General features: G+C 41.8%; 3 protein-coding genes across 4 annotated transcripts; all 3 read left to right on the forward strand.

Annotated features, from left to right (window-relative positions):
• Positions 1-858: 858 nt before the first annotated feature.
• On the forward strand, positions 859-2,718 carry smim7 (small integral membrane protein 7; the record flags this gene model as incomplete). 2 transcript variants are annotated; one of them, XM_080833422.1, is made up of 5 exons in its annotated part: positions 859-908; positions 1,163-1,204; positions 1,976-2,028; positions 2,119-2,209; positions 2,314-2,718. In XM_080833422.1, exons 1-5 carry the CDS (start codon positions 883-885, stop codon positions 2,327-2,329), a joined length of 228 nt encoding a protein of 75 aa, XP_080689548.1. In that variant the 5' UTR covers positions 859-882. The 2 variants fall into 2 exon arrangements, with proteins under 2 accessions (XP_080689548.1, XP_080689549.1); XM_080833423.1 differs by lacking the exon at positions 2,314-2,718 and having other exon boundaries at positions 2,119-2,213.
• A 995-nt stretch (positions 2,719-3,713) lies between these two features.
• Positions 3,714-7,357, forward strand: LOC308383059 (mediator of RNA polymerase II transcription subunit 26-like). The gene is made up of 3 exons (XM_080860646.1): positions 3,714-4,005; positions 5,217-5,291; positions 5,374-7,357. The coding sequence occupies exons 1-3, from the start codon at positions 3,934-3,936 to the stop codon at positions 7,027-7,029; spliced, it is 1,803 nt and encodes a 600-aa protein (XP_080716772.1). The 5' UTR covers positions 3,714-3,933; the 3' UTR covers positions 7,030-7,357.
• A 1,213-nt stretch (positions 7,358-8,570) lies between these two features.
• On the forward strand, positions 8,571-11,886 carry slc35e1 (solute carrier family 35 member E1; the record flags this gene model as incomplete). The annotated part of the gene is made up of 6 exons (XM_080831957.1): positions 8,571-8,898; positions 9,624-9,694; positions 9,954-10,091; positions 10,599-10,724; positions 10,942-11,187; positions 11,412-11,886. 6 exons carry the CDS (start codon positions 8,571-8,573, stop codon positions 11,640-11,642), a joined length of 1,140 nt encoding a protein of 379 aa, XP_080688083.1. The 3' UTR covers positions 11,643-11,886.
• Positions 11,887-17,413: the final 5,527 nt, after the last annotated feature.

Below are 17,413 nucleotides of genomic sequence, written 5' to 3' on the forward strand. Positions count from 1 at the left end.
CCTTGTGGAGCTCCAGTGCTGAGGGAAAGGCTCGAGGATTGGTGAGGACCCAGTCTCACTGTCTGCGGGCGATCTGTTAGGAAATCCTTAATCCACATACACAGGTTGTAGCTGAGGCCCAGATCAAGGAGTTTGGTGATCAGCCGGTTGGGGACGATGGTATTAAAAGCCGAGCTGTAATCTATGAAGAGTAGTCTTACATGCAGCGAATGCGTGCTTCTTTTCTCCTCTTTTGCTGTCTTATTTATATTTATTAGTGATGACATCTAAGTGGGCAGTGTATCCAGCAAACTCCAGTCGTTGCCCTGACGTATCTGCAGTAAAGGGGCTATAGTGTGAGTGAAGTGAAAGCGACACAGGAGACTATACAAATGTGTGGAGCGTAGTGTCAGAAAAGCAAAAAACCCAAAGCGTCCTTCTGCTCTAGAAAGAACATCCTCATGGTCTTTGTTGAAGTTTTAGAGGCATTACCGGTCTACCATGTTGATGTTCCCCACTTGATTGCATAAATAGATTACTGCAATGCATTATTAAAACACTAGAGGGCACAGTGATCCTTAATGCATTGATGCTTTATTCTTGCGCCTACTGAATAAAGCTTGGCCAGATGAACAGCAGTACTCCTTGCTTCTCTGTGCATAAAGACAGCATTGTATACATACTGGATAGCCTACCGTTCTTTTCTCGATGTCCATTGCAGCCGAAGGCTCGGTGACAGCGCACATTACAGTTCACTTTTGGCTACGCAGGACGCTCATGCTGCTATGGTCCAACATGCACGTATGTGTGACGCTTTTTTGTGTTTGTGTGCGTTCATTGGACAGTGAATTTTGTTCACTTCCTCTCTTCCGGTTTCAACGTCAGCTCAGAAACTCTGACACCATGATCGGAGATTTCTTGATTTTCGGGTAACTAATAATCAAAATATCTATCATTATGGATAGATAAGCATAAAAACAGTATATACTGACCGGATGTTACTGATCTATCGAAATATTAGCTAGATGTATTAGATTAACTGGTAGATAGGCTACTGTGTTTCCTAAAGGGATGCTAGGCTTGCGCTGATACATTTAAGACAACTTTAGCATTACTGGGGTATCTCTGTCTTTTATTGTTTTTTTTTTTCTAACTGACTGAAGTATTTGCCTTTTTCATGTAGGACTTTGCTGATGAATGCCGGAGCAGTTCTCAATTTTAAACTGTAAGTTTTCCTAATCTTGCCTGCCTGCTTGCCTCAAAGAAGTAACGATAAGATTGTTGTTTTGGGTTAATTTATATGAGTATTGTAAGAATGTGTTGGTTGCGGTGCGGTTCGTGTTTTATGTTAAATTTCTCTCAGGCCATTTGTTTTGTTTGAGCCTAATTAATTGAATAGAATTTAGGCTACCGTAATTTCTTCGTAAACTAATTATAATCTATCCCACCACCTTCATCAGCAGTGCTATGCTATGGCATATAAGAATTACATTTTCTCTGTGTGTTAAGGTGTAAACTGTAAAGGAAGGGCAGTGAAGCAGAGACTCAGTCTAGTAGTCCATATATAATCACACCTGGTCAGACAAGAAAAGTAATAGAATATACAGAAAAGGATCGATGAGAAGGCCTTTGCACAGGCTGGGTCTTACTTTGCTTAGCTCAAGTATCTGAAAGGAAAAGAATGTATCCTAGTATGTGTCGCAGTAGCATGGCATTGCAGACATTTCTGTGTAGACAGCATTAGTGAGCTACTGGCCCGAGTAGACATTCAGGCATTTAATACCTAGGTATTCTGGGTGAGTAGACTTTTGTCTGACAGGCTGTCACAGCAGTGTGCAACAAAATACTCCATTCTAGTCCATGTTTGTTTGCTATTTGCAAGTTTTGTCTGATGATGGTGACTTAAATGAATACGATAGTGAGTTAAAATTGTTGGCTAGTTGTTATCCCCTAACACATTCAGTGGGATGTTGTGCATTATTTTTATATTTCACAGAAAGAAGAAAGAGTCCCAGGGCTTTGGAGATGAGCCCCATGGGCCTACCACAGGTATGTCTTCTCACCCCCACACCAGTCTTGTACTTCTGTTGGAGGCTATACTTCCCATCAGTGACATTTAACTCATTGATATTTTTTTAGGGGATAATATCAGAGAGTTTCTGCTGAGTCTACGATACTTTCGGATATTTATTGCCTTGTGGAATGTGTTCATCATGTTCTGCATGATTGTGTAAGTATTGGTCCTACAAGTATTTTAACCAGTAATGTTGGGTGCATAGTCATGTGCAAGATGTTCTGTTCACTCTCTCTAAATTACTTGCATCTTTTCTTCAGGCTGTTTGGATCATGAGAACCCTAAGGATCTAAGAAGATATAAATATTTAGTGTTGTATATATTTTTGGGAAATGGGAACTTTATGAATCCGTTTCATACCTTGTTGTATTTTTTTTTTTTTTATAAAGAGCATTTGATGCAGATTTGAGATGCTGGCAAATGTTATGTAATATAATACTGATTTTATGTGCAGTATAAACATACAATATGTAAACACATATAGCTTAACTTGAGATTATTTAGGAACATGGATGTGTATGTTAACTTCATATCTTTGATCAAGTTACCCAGCGCCAGGAAAATCCTAGCCCCATGTCATCATTTGCCATTTTACTGACATAATTGCCAATATTGTCTTATTGTTTTCATAACTATTTTATAATGCAGTTTAAGGCTTTAGCCATCCACCCATGGTAGACTGTATATTTAAATAAATAATGAACAGCCAGAATCTTTTGATGGTATATAAAGTCTCTACTGCCTCCTCTCCTCTTTGTGTAGTATTTTATTATTTGTATATCTACTGCAACCGGTACCTAGTTTCTTTGGCGTGAATGTACATGAATTCAGAGGTTAAGGACTCTGTGTTAAATGTCAAAAACATTAACCAGTTTTGACCAATCTTGGTCCTTCCAACTCATAAACCCACAGTGCTTTTCTATGAAGACATCTGGAACTTGATGTCACTAACTAACTAACATGCCCTGAATTACCAATACTATAAAGCAGCTGGTGGAAGCTTAAAGCTCCTGTAAGAGATACACTTTGTACACTATGTGGGCTAGTTGGTTTTTATTTTTATAGCTACAAAACAGCTGCTATGACAAGGAACTGTACTACAATTTTAATTATAAAACTTAAGTTTGAACTGTCCAGCTTAAATCATCAGGAAAGCGTATAACTGGAAACCTGGCATGTTTATTGAAGGCAGGGGATGTGCTCGTGTAGTGGCTCATTCAGCAACAAATACTAACAACATGACATCTTGAAAGGAACAATGAGTAGGGTTGGAGCAGTATCTTACCTTACATGAGTATCTCTGCACACAAAAAAAAACAATTCCTTATTTGCTCTTATGGACCTATTAGTTTTTATATGGGCATGCATACCTCACTGTATTAATTTGCAGTGAAATATGCTTCAGAATTGATAGCCTTGTGTATCCTTTAGCTACCTGGAAAAACGTTTGTTCATATTAATTTTATCCAAATAATGATTAGCGAAATGAACTGACTTTCATTGATAGTCGAGCGCTACTTCTTATAACGTAATGACATAAAGTTCTTACGCGTGACGTTCGTACCATTTCCCAGCATGCATCTGGCCAGCGTTTTTCAACAACAGTGAACCACACAGACCAAAGAAGCCCCAGTCGGTGCTGCGTGGATGTGGAAGCTCGGTGAAGCTACAGGGTAATATGAGCCGTCGGACTCCGTCCAGCCAAGACGTATCCAGTAATGCTTGATATAATGTCAACGCTGTCAAAGAAATGAGCTCTGGGAAAAATATGGGGCTCCATTTACTAGCTCACCTCCCGAAAGGCCTGTGAGGTCTGCAAGTCACCCACCCCTCTCTTAGGAGGATTCCCCCCGCCTGCAGGTCCCCACTACTGCCAGGCAATGACAGCGGCCTCCACAACCCCGCAGCAGATAAGAGACCGGCTGCTGCAAGCCATTGATGGCCAAAGCAATGTGAGTACCATCAAATGGCAGATAACGGTTATAGGTTAACCTGTATTGGCCTGGGTAGACAGCTTGCCTACTGTTAGGCAGCAGAAATAAGGGCAAGATAACGTGGGAACGTTCAGCTACTTGGCTAGCTAACGTAGCTAACTTTGGTATGCAACTTGTGTTGTGCTGTTGACCGGTGAGCCAGCATATATACGCGTTAAACATTACTTAACTGTTGTTTTGTATTAGTTATATCTACGTTGAAAATGTCCTTATATCTTAAATTAAAACTGCTTAATGATTTAAATGACTGAGTTATAGATACCATCACTGTCGCTAGTTGTCTAAGAGTAAGTTAGTTAGTTAGCTAGCACACTAATGTTAGCAAGGCTGCAATGGCCAATGGTAAGTTCAACTTTGATAACTTAGCAAACTAGTGTTTGGTCAAAGTAGTTTAAATCAATGATTTGGAATAGGCGTCTAGAATATAATGTTTGTCCAGAAAAGATGGCCGTTATTGAACATTCCCGTGTTACTTTTTGTCTCTTAGTCTTCGTTTGAAATTAGCCAGGTTGGAAATGACACGCTTTATCAAAGCTGCCTTAACCCGACATTCCTTTAGTCAGTTTCAGATTTGTTCATTTGACAACGATTATCACTTTAAGACGATCACGTGTATTTTACTTTAACGTCACTTGCCAATTAACTGTCTGGGTTAGTTTACATTTAAAATACTTGACTATAGGTTGAGGAGGAAGGCAAGCTCACCTTAACATAGCTTAGTACAATACCCTTTAGTGCAGTAAAGGAAATGTTGGCAATTAGTCGGGAAAGGTTTTAAGGACACACTTTTTACAGTGATATAAACTGTATGTGGCTATCGAAGTATGCCCATAATAAATATTTGAGTTCTAGTCGACATTTTAGTTGTTGTCATGTGAGGGCAGCTACATTATTTATTGGTTGTATTTTTTTAAGCTAAAAACTAGATCTATGCAAGGCTGTTCATTTTGCTATCACAGATCTTTCTTTCAGTTGATGAGTTTAAGAGGCAGGTGCACAACTGAAAGTTCATTCAAATGTAGGGGCCTCTCGCTCTGCGCAGTTGTGGTTTCAACTGCTGTGTAAGAACTAGACCAATTTGGCCATATGCATTTACATAACATACTGAACACCATACTAGTGCACTGTTTTATTTGTTGTCATTATTATATGCCTGTTTTTTTCTGCAGATTCGCAATATGATTGCGGTTTTGGAAGTCATTTCACATTTGGAGAAATACCCCATCACCAAAGAAGCACTTGAGGTAAGATGACTAAAAGTATACATAACATGAATGAATGTATACATTTGGCTACTTAATTGTCTGTGTATTTAATTATCTCCAGGAGACTCGGCTTGGTAAGATAATAAATGATGTCAGGAAAAAGACAAAGGATGAAGGCCTTGCTAAACGGGCAAAAAAACTATTGCGAACCTGGCAGGGGCTGATTGAACCTGGGCAAACTGAACCACCGCCCAAGGAGTACACAGGAACCAATGGAGGAGCCTTCTCCAGCCGAATAGATTATTCCCCCCCAGCTGTCACCTCAGTCTCAGGAAAAACTGCCCCTGAGCTGAAAATTAGAAATGATTTTCATAACTGTAACTACCCAAAGGTTGAGGTGTCAGGTCACCGAAAACGCAAGGGAGGACAGAAAGATGTTCAGCACTTACCAGCCAAAATCTCCAAAACGTCAGCCTTTGAACATCATTCGGTTGCCACACCGCCTCCAACCAATGGCATTGCTGGAAGCCCAGATACACTTTTAAACACATTTGATAACAACTCACATCATCAGTCAGAAAAGGACTCCATAGACTACCATGACCATGACCGACCCAGCAAAGTTCCTGTCAATGCTGTCAAGCCTCACCCTAGTTCCCCTGCTGTTGCTAAACCACCTAGCGCTTCATTATTGCTTAAAACCGCTGTGTCACAGCAGCAGGCCAAGAAGGACCTGGCTGCCTCAGGCGGAGTGCAGCACCCCCCCAAGAGTCCCTGCTCCGCTGCGGTCAATCCCAAATCGAACATGCCAGAAACATTAGGAAGATGGCCTCCCCCCTCTAGTGTGAAAGTCACCATTTCAAGTCCTGCTCCGAGCCCCAATGTGCCATCAGACAGCTTTGGCTCTGGTCCCTCCTTGCACTCTCCAAGCCCTGCTCTCCGAGAATCATGTCAAGACAGGCAGCATCCGGTGGAGAAGACCCATGACTGGCAGGAAGACATGGGCTCTGGGGCCGGTGAAGGGACTCCGGGGTCTAAGCATGAAGCTGTTGTCCCGCTACACTCAGTGACGGTTGTGCCTGACGGGGGTCCCCCTACGGAGGTGGCCAAGCTGGTGAGTGAAGGGGCCGTGCACAACTCTGAGAAGAAGAGAAAGAAGTATCGGTCCAGAGATTACACGGTCAGTCTGATCGGGCAGCACACAGACGATAGCAAAAAACCTGCTAAGTTAAAAGACCGTAAGCTGACGTTTGACCCTGTTACCGGGCAGATTAAGCCCTTAGCGCTGAAGGAGTCGCAACCCAGGGAGGACACACCAATGTCGACCGTGCCTGAAACTCACTGGACAGACCCACACAAGCAGAACACTGGGCCTCCACTGAACCCCCTCCAGCAGACAAACTGGAAAGAGCTGACGCGAAATGAAATCATCCAGTCATATCTGAACTTGCAGAGCAACATGCTCACAACCTCGGGGACGCAAACCCCTGGGGCTCACTTTTTCATGACTGAGTTCTTCAAGCACGAGGAGCATCATATGAAGGAGGGGAGAAACACACATGCGCTGGTCCCCGATGCTCCTGCGGAACACTTACCTGGGGTTTCGCGAGAGGTCACCAAAGAAGACCTCCACAAATTACACACAGACCACTGGCCTGGGGTAAACGGCTGTTACGACACCAAGAAGAGTTGGCACGACTGGACTGAGTGCATATCATTAGCCCCCCATGGGGACGAGGGTAAATTACACATCTTGCCATATGTCTGCCTAGACTAAGAATTGTAGCCTTTAATTTTTATGTGAAAAGAGAGCTGTTTGGCCCTCTTGTTTGAATGAGTGAGATGATGATGATGATGATGATGATAAATGAACTCTGGCAATCTTGAACTTTATCGTTTGGGTTGACAATCGTGTTACCTACCAACATTCCATTCTGCCTCCTGGTTGGTCTCTGTTCAGATACCAGTTGCTGACAGGGACACAAATCTGCAAAATGTACACATTTTGATATGTGTATGTGCAAGTGTTTTATTAATTTATCTTTTGTTGTATAAAAAAAACATAAATTAAAAAAAGGTTAATGATGCTATTTAGTTTTGACTTTGTACTGTGAGTAAAATAGAAGTAAATAAATTGTTTATATGCTGAAACTATATTTGTTTACCATTACATCAAGACATTTTTTTTGTTTGGTTAGTGATGGGATGGTTGCCAATGTTCAAATTCTATTTTATTTATGAAGTGCCAATAACAATTTAATTGTCTCTAGGCGCATATAAGGACACATGCAGCATATGTACATGATGCATACATGATTCCATGACGTATAAAAGCAGGTATCGACATGAAATGTACACAATTAACAATGGATAAAACTGCAGAGGGCCAACAATCAAAGTATTGGATGAAGAACAGCTTAGTGGATTTGCAGTGTCCTCATAAGGTTACTATGCATGAAATGCATCTATATTTTGTGCATACTGTTTTTTTTTTTTTTTTTTTTTACACCTGTTTACCCAAGAAGGAACTTATGAGGAACCTCAAGTAGGATAGTTGACCCTCCTTGTGTGTGGTGATGCTGTTCACCTTTCACCTTTGTAGCTCTGTGGCACATGATCCAGTAAGCACATAATGGGGCCTTCTACCCCTCACAAATACATAGGCATGAACATTAGTTGGGAGCAATGTAATACGTTAAACAGGATAAACTAAATCTGACCTTTTGAGCTGAGACATTTGTTAACCACAATGTATTTTGTTGGAGCACTGCTGGGCAACAGTTTTAGTACCATCTTTGACCGCAGTAGAATCCTATCACATGTTGACAAACTAGTGTTAGTGTAATAGGCAACTGTTTATTCTACATTCAAGGTAGATGTCACAATTCACAGGTTCATCACTCTACTTGACTGCTACACGTATTTTACCTTATGGAATCTTATCTGATATCTACTAAGGATATTTACACGTAATACAGATATTTATACGTCTTAAATGAAAGGGAAATTGTACCCAATTGCATTCAGACTTGGTTATTAATTTCCTATTTCATATTCACTGACACAGCGCAATATGTGGAATGTTTCATATTGTGTTAAAATACAATTTAAGGATACCCTTTCTTAAAGTGAATCAGTGATCAACATACTAAGCGATTAACCTCATCATAAAATTAGATGTAAAGAACAAAGGAGCCTTTTACCTCGAGGGGTAATTTGCAGGATCCTCTTGAACACGCCCCGCAACTACGTAGTTTCTGTGGACGTAGTCCCTCCACGTCTCACTGGCCCTTCCACAGCCGGTAACGAAATAGGAAGATGGCTGCGGTGGAACGTCCGCCAGTGAAGGAGGGAGTCCGGATTGCGCTTCTATGTTTTTGTTGGTATACGGTCAGCTCTGGGGGCAACATCGTTAACAAAATCATTTTAAATGACTTCCCTTATCCCGTCACCGTATCTCTCTTCCACATATTCTCCATTGTCATTTTCTTGCCTCCGCTGTTGCGTGCTTGGGGTGTCCCGAAAACAGAAGTACCAGCCAGATACTATCGGTGGTATATTTTACCACTGGCTTTTGGGAAATACTTTGCTTCTGTCTCTGCACATTTCAGTATATGGAAAGTGCCCGTGTCCTATGCGCATACTGGTAAGTACGTTTTTTTTAAACTATCAAACCTGTGCTGTTAAAACCACCAGTTTGTACTTTCTGGCTAGCACAATGCTAACTAGCCAGCGTTAGTTCACTAACCAGCTGCATCATCCTCAATTGGTAGCTGCTGCTCCTTATTTTAAGACGAGGCACAATTCGTTTTTCGTTGCAGGGTAGATGTTTAGATTAAATTATCCACGATGAACCAATTGAGTCCATGATGCTGGTGGGTTATGAAGGCCAGTGACTTCTTACGGAGCAACAGCTACATTTCTGCTCACTTGAGTTGCTTCAGTCACTAGCCTAATTTACTAGCCAATTCAATTAGCGGCAACAATGAATCTTTTCGAGTTAATTGAGTAGATAGCAACTAGCATATGGAGTTGACACTAGTCACAGCTTTATAAGTTACCGGATAAAACGCAGTAACGTTAGCCTTTCCCGTATTTATTTGGGCATAAACGTCTTACTCAGAGCAGCCAATGTCCACACCATAAAAGTTTTACGTTCCCCCACTCTGATCAGACCAGATCTGTCTGCAGTCTGTGACAGCAGCGTGTATCCCTTTATTATTATATTGCATGTTATCTGGTTGCTGCGTAGTTTTGACTCCAGGAGTACGGAGGTGTTTGGCCAGATGTTTGATTTCATGTTCTCAAGGGAACTAAGTGATCTGTTCATTCATCAGTGTTTAATACTAACCTCCCTCTCTTTCTCTGCAGTCAAAGCAACCATGCCAATCTGGGTTGTTTTACTATCACGAATCATAATGAAAGAGAAGCAGACTACCAGGGTTTGTCATTTGATACACCTCCAGGCCTTCTCATTCTGTCTGCTTGCCTTGTCACCCATCTCTTATGCAAGCTGTTTTAGAATTTGTATTAACCAAACTGTTGGTCTGCACTTCCCATACTGTCTTAAATATCTTGTGATATGTCCTACTGACACCCTAATGCTCATACGGATAGAAAATAACTGTAAAACTTTTTGCACAATTCTGTATACATTATAGCCATGTCCACATAAAAAATGGAGCTGTGTTTCTTTTCTAGGTGTATGTGTCGCTTATCCCCATCATTGGGGGTGTTCTGCTAGCCACAGTCACAGAGCTTTCCTTTGATATGTCAGGACTAATCAGTGCTCTGGCAGCCACGCTCTGCTTCTCTCTGCAAAATATCTTCTCCAAAAAGGTGGGTGTTTCACATTGTCTTTTGTATATCATCATGTATCTCAAACAAATGCCTAGTACTTATTTTATCCATAAGCTAGTACTGTTTATTCATAAAGTAAAATATGTGTGCACTGGTCTCAATAGACTACATCTCCAGAGATGAAAAAATTAAATGTGAATCTGCATGCATTCCATCCAAAGGCGTTAAGGATATTACACAAAAAGCAGATCACTTTTTGTTAAGCCATAGTATTGTGTTTTTGAGACTTGCCGAAGTGCAGTCATTGTAGACTCTCTGGTAAGGGAGGAAACATCAGTGAAACAGCAAAGGCAAATCAATAAGTTATTTCCCTACCATTTTACGGTTGAGATTCATATTTCTCTGCTTTGCATTTCTCACACGGTTCTGCAGATGTAATGATGATGAGGCAGCTGTCTTTTTGTGCAGCAGACATTTTTGGTGTGAATATTTTACAACCATTCAGTGTGATGTTTTTGTTTGTTTGTTTGTTTTCCCAAACTCTAGGTTTTGCGGGACACGAGGATACACCATCTGCGACTGCTCAACACACTTGGGTTCAACGCAGTCATGTTCATGCTTCCCACCTGGATCCTGATCGATCTGTCCTCGTTCCTGGTGGATGGAGATATTGTAAGCCAGAAGGATATTAACACGTACAACTGTATGAGATCTCACTATTCTTCACCTAAATGTGAAGCCGGCTATAAAAATGGCTGTTATAACCCACAAATAAGGCGACTGTCAGTTAGTGTCTGTGTGTGTGTATTTGTTATGCGTGCTATGCAGCACTCATGTTTTTTCCTGAAATGTGATGATCTTTCTGTGGTGTGTCCCGTGGCGTATACAGTACGCCATGAGTAGCTGGACCGGGACGCTCCTGCTGCTGGTGATTAGCGGCTTCTGCAACTTTGCTCAGAACGTCATCGCGTTCAGCGTGCTGAACCTGGTCAGCCCGCTCAGCTACGCGGTGGCCAACGCCACCAAGAGGATCATGGTCATCAGCATCTCACTGTTTTTGCTCAGAAACCCCGTCAACTCCACCAACGTCTTAGGCATGATGACTGCCATCCTGGGCGTCTTCTTGTACAACAAGGTGAGCATCAGAACAGTGCGTTTTGGTTGAGGGAGCAGATTGCCAGATTGAGTTAGTGTAGTTGTTACTGTAAATCAGGTTGCTTTTAGTTTTTTCAAGATGAATAACTCCATCAGGAAGAAGAGTGCCTCTTAACATGTCACGTGTTTCATTTCAACAGTATCGTGGGATTTTGGGAGTGGATACTTAAATTGAATATATCTTTTCCTCTCTCCCTCTAACAGGCTAAATATGATGGCAACCAGGAAGCCAAAAAGAAAGTGCTGCCAGTGTCCAAACAGGATATGGGAGGGTTTGATCATATAGGAGCAGACAAGCCCCAGTCCAACGGCTCCGGGCCTTTCACGCAAGGTTCAGACTCTCCGTACGGCCGGAGCAATGTACTAACTGACCACTTTCAGTACAGCCGACAGGCCTACACGACGAACTACGGAGCCAACCAGTATGTTGTCTAGGCCTGATGGATGTATATTTTAGTACAAGCTACTGATGAGCTGCTCAGAACGTGCAGGCTCTTTTCAACGTCCTGCTTTGTATAAAGAGGGGTGGCACTGTGGGGGGAAGGCATCTGCCTTACAGCATGGGGGTTAGACTTACATTTCCCAAGGTTTATTTATTTATTGTATGATGGCCATTTGGTTTATTTTTTATCTGAAGTCTATGTGCAAAATAATTGTTGAATGGGGGGTAAGTGGGAGAGACTTTATTTTAACCTTAATAGAATGTAATTAATCAAGGACTTTTTGCACCCCGTGTCTGAAGGCAGAGAGGAAGACATGTTGAAAATGACTGACCATTTTTACAGTGCTGCTGTGTATCAGGAGCAGGAATGTTGTTTGTCAATCTGTTTTGTTGTGCTAACTTGGAGGACTGAATTTGAGCACAGCACTGTTGAGCTCAAACTCCAGTATAATGTTTTGGCTTGTTAAAATATGCTGAATAATGTTTTTTTTTTGTTCATTTTGATACTTGTAAGCGGTACTGAGGGTATGTGATTAAATTACCTTGGGTGGGTTTTTATAGATCTGATTTAATGAAAATCTGCACCGTTTGACTGTAGATACACGTACATGGTTGTTGGCCAATCAGCTTTAATATCTTGAGATACGCTCCACCCATAGGTTTGATTGTGGTGTGTCTAGAAAATGGTGAACTAAATAAGCTCAGCTAGTTCCTTCTTTACATTGCTTGTTTTTGTCAAGGGTATTTGTTAAGAAAACTGTTACAATAAGTCACAGTTGTAGAACTGAATAACAGAAATAGAACTGCGCCCTCCTCAATCATAGCCATATCAAATCCATAACACAAAGGGAAAAAAAGGTTGTACAGAGAAACCAGTTTGTAACCAGGTATGTTTATAAATTCAGTAATTTAGAATTTATTTGTGGGCAGAACCAGTCAGACAAGAGAAAGCCCTCTGATCATATTCAGACGAGTTAGTACCATATCCTATAATGTATGCTGGCATCTCCGCTTAATCCCTTATCCCCATCTAGCCTATGATGTCTCTGTGTTGGCCTGCGAAACACAGTGGAGTTGAGTGAGTGGGTCCTCATTAGCATTCTGACTGTTAAGTGGGACTGTCACATCACTACTCTTTTGCACACTCTGCTGACCTGGCCCTTGCTGTGACCTGTTGAGGAAGAGGTGAGAAGATGTTCTTCGGGAGCTTCACAGCAGAGAGGTGTGGGACTGGCAGAAGTAGAGCATCCTCATCAGCAGGAGCAGCATTGTTTCACATGGAGGCTCATTCACCAACCTTTAGTCCTTCACCGGTTCCATTCATGGCGGACTGGAGTGTCAACACCAGCCTGTTTGAGTGTAATAATCACCAGCCTGTATGAGAGCAATGAGTGTGAATCATTTGTATTGAAAGGCTGTCTGACAGTGTACAGAAAGTCTCTCTCTCTCACACACACACATATCTCTGTAAATATTAAATCTGATCCTGTTTTGATGCTTTGTGTGTTCGCACACATAACCTGTGCATGGAACAGTTTCAGTCTGTGCTGACCTTTCTCCCAGCTCTGTCAAACTAAAAGGGATACTGTATCAAACTTCATTGGATTTATTTCACACTCACTTTACTGCCTTATCACCCATGTCAACCTCTTAAGAGTGGGGAGGTAGGAAAAACTTCAACTCCAAGGGTCAGATGTTGCACTGTGGCCTAACATTTGTTTTGTACTGACCCCAGTACAGGGCCCGCTTCAGGCAGTTGCTCTGGTATTCCATGGTGACACAGTTGAAACATCTTGTTTTTTGGGCCTGAAGTTGTACATACTGTTAGATAAATTACTTTTTTTTCTGTGTCAGTCATGGACTAAGGGTTATTGGTCCCAGATAGATAATCGGACCTGAGTTTTGGTGCATTCCCGCTACATTTGGGCTGTTTTCCATGCTCTGTTTCCTCAATGTTTAGAGCCATTCAAAGAAGACTTCTAACACCATCACATCAAACCCACCCTTTAGGACTGTAATAGCATCTGATTTCTTATGTCTGATCTCTTGACCTTTAATAATTTGTGAAAAAAGTAAATTACCGACAACAGAGATGGTAGCATGTACCTTGCAATCATACTTTGGTGGTAAATATTTTGTTATCTGATTAACTTTTTTTTGGGAAAGTGTTTAATGGAGACTATGGGTTTGTCAATTAACACTTTCCATAGGTGTACAAGTTGTAGAAGTAAGGAAAAGTAACCCTTAAAGTTGTAATTCAGTTTTTAAACCAAATAACTTGTTGAAAGGCAGTTGCTAATAGGTTCGTTCTAATTAACGCTGTGTTAGCCGGGCTAAATACCAGTAGTCTAGTGCTCAGACAAAATCACACAGCAGTTTCTTGTTTCTTGGAAATCCGCTATCATTAGCAATCCATCACGATATAGTGACATTAGGTGTGAAATGTGGCGTCGGTCCTACTGGCAAACTTGATTACAGCTCAGCTTGATCTCCAGTGGGTGTATTTCTCTCAGAGTAAATAGGTCAAGGGTTGGGAAATAAATGTTTTTACAACATTTTGTTGTTGTTTGTAAATTTGTGGGTTGTTGAAATGCTTCTCTGTCCTCTGGAAGTTAACATAGCTTTGGGTATTTTAATAGACAAGGCTACTTCTAGAGATATTTTGACATCGACCCGGGAATGTCCTTTTCTCTGATTCACTTATGCAAGCTCGGGCTTATTAGTCTGCTCATGGTAAACATAAACACTTAACCTACATGACATTAGTCCTATTCTGTTGTATCAATGTTTATTTTCCTATGAAAAAAACTGAACGTGTTTGCACCATGAAAACAAGTGGTGGGTGCGTTTCAGTGTGCTACCTACAGTTTGGATGTTAGTTCCCGAAAAAACATTTGCAACAGCTCAACTACCCTGTCAGAGGCCCTCGCAGTATATCTTCTTATTGTGACGTACAGCATTTCTTTGTTTCTGCAACGCTGCTAAGTGTGGATTCGCTCCAACAGGAGCAATATAGAGATGAGGACGCGGAGCTGCTCAGCCTGCTGTCACATGTCTTCACCACCAAGCTCATGTCTCTTCACTCCTGAAACATTAGTTTTCCTTCAGGCTCTTCTGTGTTTTATGTCCTTGGTTCTACTCTTGTCATTGTTATTTCGACGATTTAAGATCAAACAGCGTTGGAGCGAAAAAAGGGTAAATTGAGCCACCAGCTGTGTCGTCAGAATAAGATGTTGCTTTGGTTGTTTGCAGACAGGCCCTCTGTTTTAAATTGGCAGAAGCGGTTGTTTAAGAATTTTGGTGTCAGACCTCTGATTACTCCGACATCGACCGACGTATTTGAGGGCCAAACGGTAAAGCTACTACAATATCTCGGGCCTATGGGTCCCTCGAAAGAGTACCCCTCGACAATAGCGCCCCCAATTGGAAGCAGCGAATAAGTCAGCCGCAGTTTGGTCACGGCTATGTTGAGTCTATGACGATTTCAAAACTTAAACATAGCGGACCACAGCCTACGCATGGTCAAGACTTTTGCAATGTAGTGTTATTTCAACATTTCTCTGGAAATACACAGTAGCTTATTGGGCAACCTTTAAAAACTTTATCAGTAGCATTTACATGGAATCAAATGTCGCAATGTTTTCATCATATCGTTTGTTCTTCATTGATGTATTGTTTATTGAAAAAAATGTGCATAATAATGTAGGTCAATAAGTGTTTTTTCCCTATTTTTTCTTTTGATTCTTTAAAGGGTGAAGACTCTGTGGACCATGCCTTGTAAGTAAACAAACATTTATCTCATTTTAAAAGTTTAGGCAAACACTGTGAGCAATAGGACCCATAATTACAAATATGTCATATTATGTTATTGGATTGTTATATTATTATTATTATTATTATTATTATTATTATATGATGTTAATATATATACCTGTACATAAAGGTATATTATTTTAATTACACTACCTAGAGTTCACCTGAAAGAAGATACTGAGGAGACCTGCACTTGCAACTGCCTACAACACTGCTGTGATATAGCTAAGACTCTCATGCAAAACAGTGAGGCCAGTGGACAGGAACATTATCTGTGCAATTTACACCTCCTGCAATTCGAGGACCCACACACTTCTGGTTTGCTCAGTGATCGGAACAAGTCAGGACTTCACAAATGCAACTGGAAAGAGGGGCACGTACGCCTCCACACAGATCATGACCATTCCCCAGCGGATTGTAAGCTCTGTAAATGCCTGCACCTCTGCGGTAATGATGGTGGAAGATCGGCCCCGTCCAGTAGTGAAGGGGAAGAAACCCCAGAGGAAGATGACCCTAGTGGATGCTCTGACTCAGATGATAGTTCTTCTTTTTGTGCGGAGTCCTTCGCTCCCAGTCCTCTAGAATCTGAATGTGCTTCCAGAAAGGGACGTGCATCAGATGGAAAAACTAGCTGGAAAATCATTCAAGACAGTGAAACACTTCCAGCTGCTGATCGAGATTCTACCTCTGAAATGAGTGACAAGGACAACGTTTTGAGGAGGCTTGTGTGGGAGGTATGGAGATTCATTCTCCAAGTCCTTCACACCATAACTGGGATGTTTCTGTGGAGACGTAGCAGTGACAGTGATGGACTATCAAGGGATCCCTCTAGATCAGCGACACGACCAAAGAACAGTGTTAGATTCCCAGGTGCTGTTCAGACAGTAATCAGGGCAGTGCCTGATCCAAAACACCCCAGTGTAATTGAGGAGAACTACGGAGGCCTGGAACGCAAAAGCTTAATACAGATGAACTTAAGACAGAAGCATCTGGAGTACCTTTTGGGGGCATTCACACTCTTCAAACAGTCCATGAAACTGTTACCCTCCAACCCGTCCAATCCTCCGTGGTTTAGGAGATCGTTAGAGGAGACAGCAGAGAATCTGACTGGTGCAGAAACACCCTTCCTTGGCCATGAAACCAGAGCCAAGTTGGAGTTCAACATGAAAAACAAGATCATGCAACGGCTTTGGGGTCTCCCTGCAGTCGTGCAGCATTCACTGGACACCTTTATTCCTGAGGCCCCGGAGCTCAAGTTGAGCAAAGCGCTTCCAAAGCCATGGTGTGATGTTCAGGTGATGATCTGCGACGTTCCCGTCCTGACCGAAGAGCAGCAGTGTAAACTGATGAGTTGTGTGAGCCAAAAACAGGATCTCAAGACCCAAGGTTACCCTGAGATTGTGATGGAGTCAATCAAACCATTTGCCATGCCTGCATCCATGTCAGAAGAACTGAGGCAGGGAGGCACGACTGACCAGGCAAAGGACACAACTGAGTCGACTCCTGCAAAGCACAAGAAGGGAAGACAGAAGGATGCCAGACGTAGTTCTTTATTGGGTCAACTAAAGCGGCATTCAAAGAAACAGTCACAAAATGTCCAAGACTGACACCCCTCTCAGCATTTTACTGTGTATCAAACCTAAATTATTACCCAAAACGTTCATATAAACGAGTTATTGATACAAACTTCTTTTCCTTCTGTCATAGTAGTTTGTCTCTAAAATAAAGTGCCTGAACGTCTCCTTGTATGTTTCTCACTCCGTCTTATCGTGCCTGCAGTCAGCAGAGGGCGCCATTTGCTAAGAGTTCTCTTGGCAAAGACAATCTGAGTGTCCTGACAATGCCTCCGATTTAGGTCTTCATTGCGGTACCTGAAGTGTTCACTGTTCGTATTGTCTAGTGGTGTGTAACACTTTGATGAAACACTTGAACGTGTGTAGTATTCTTGTAA

This window comes from Sprattus sprattus, assembly GCF_963457725.1.
Source record: "Sprattus sprattus genome assembly, chromosome: 2".
Lineage (NCBI taxonomy): Eukaryota > Metazoa > Chordata > Actinopteri > Clupeiformes > Clupeidae > Sprattus > Sprattus sprattus.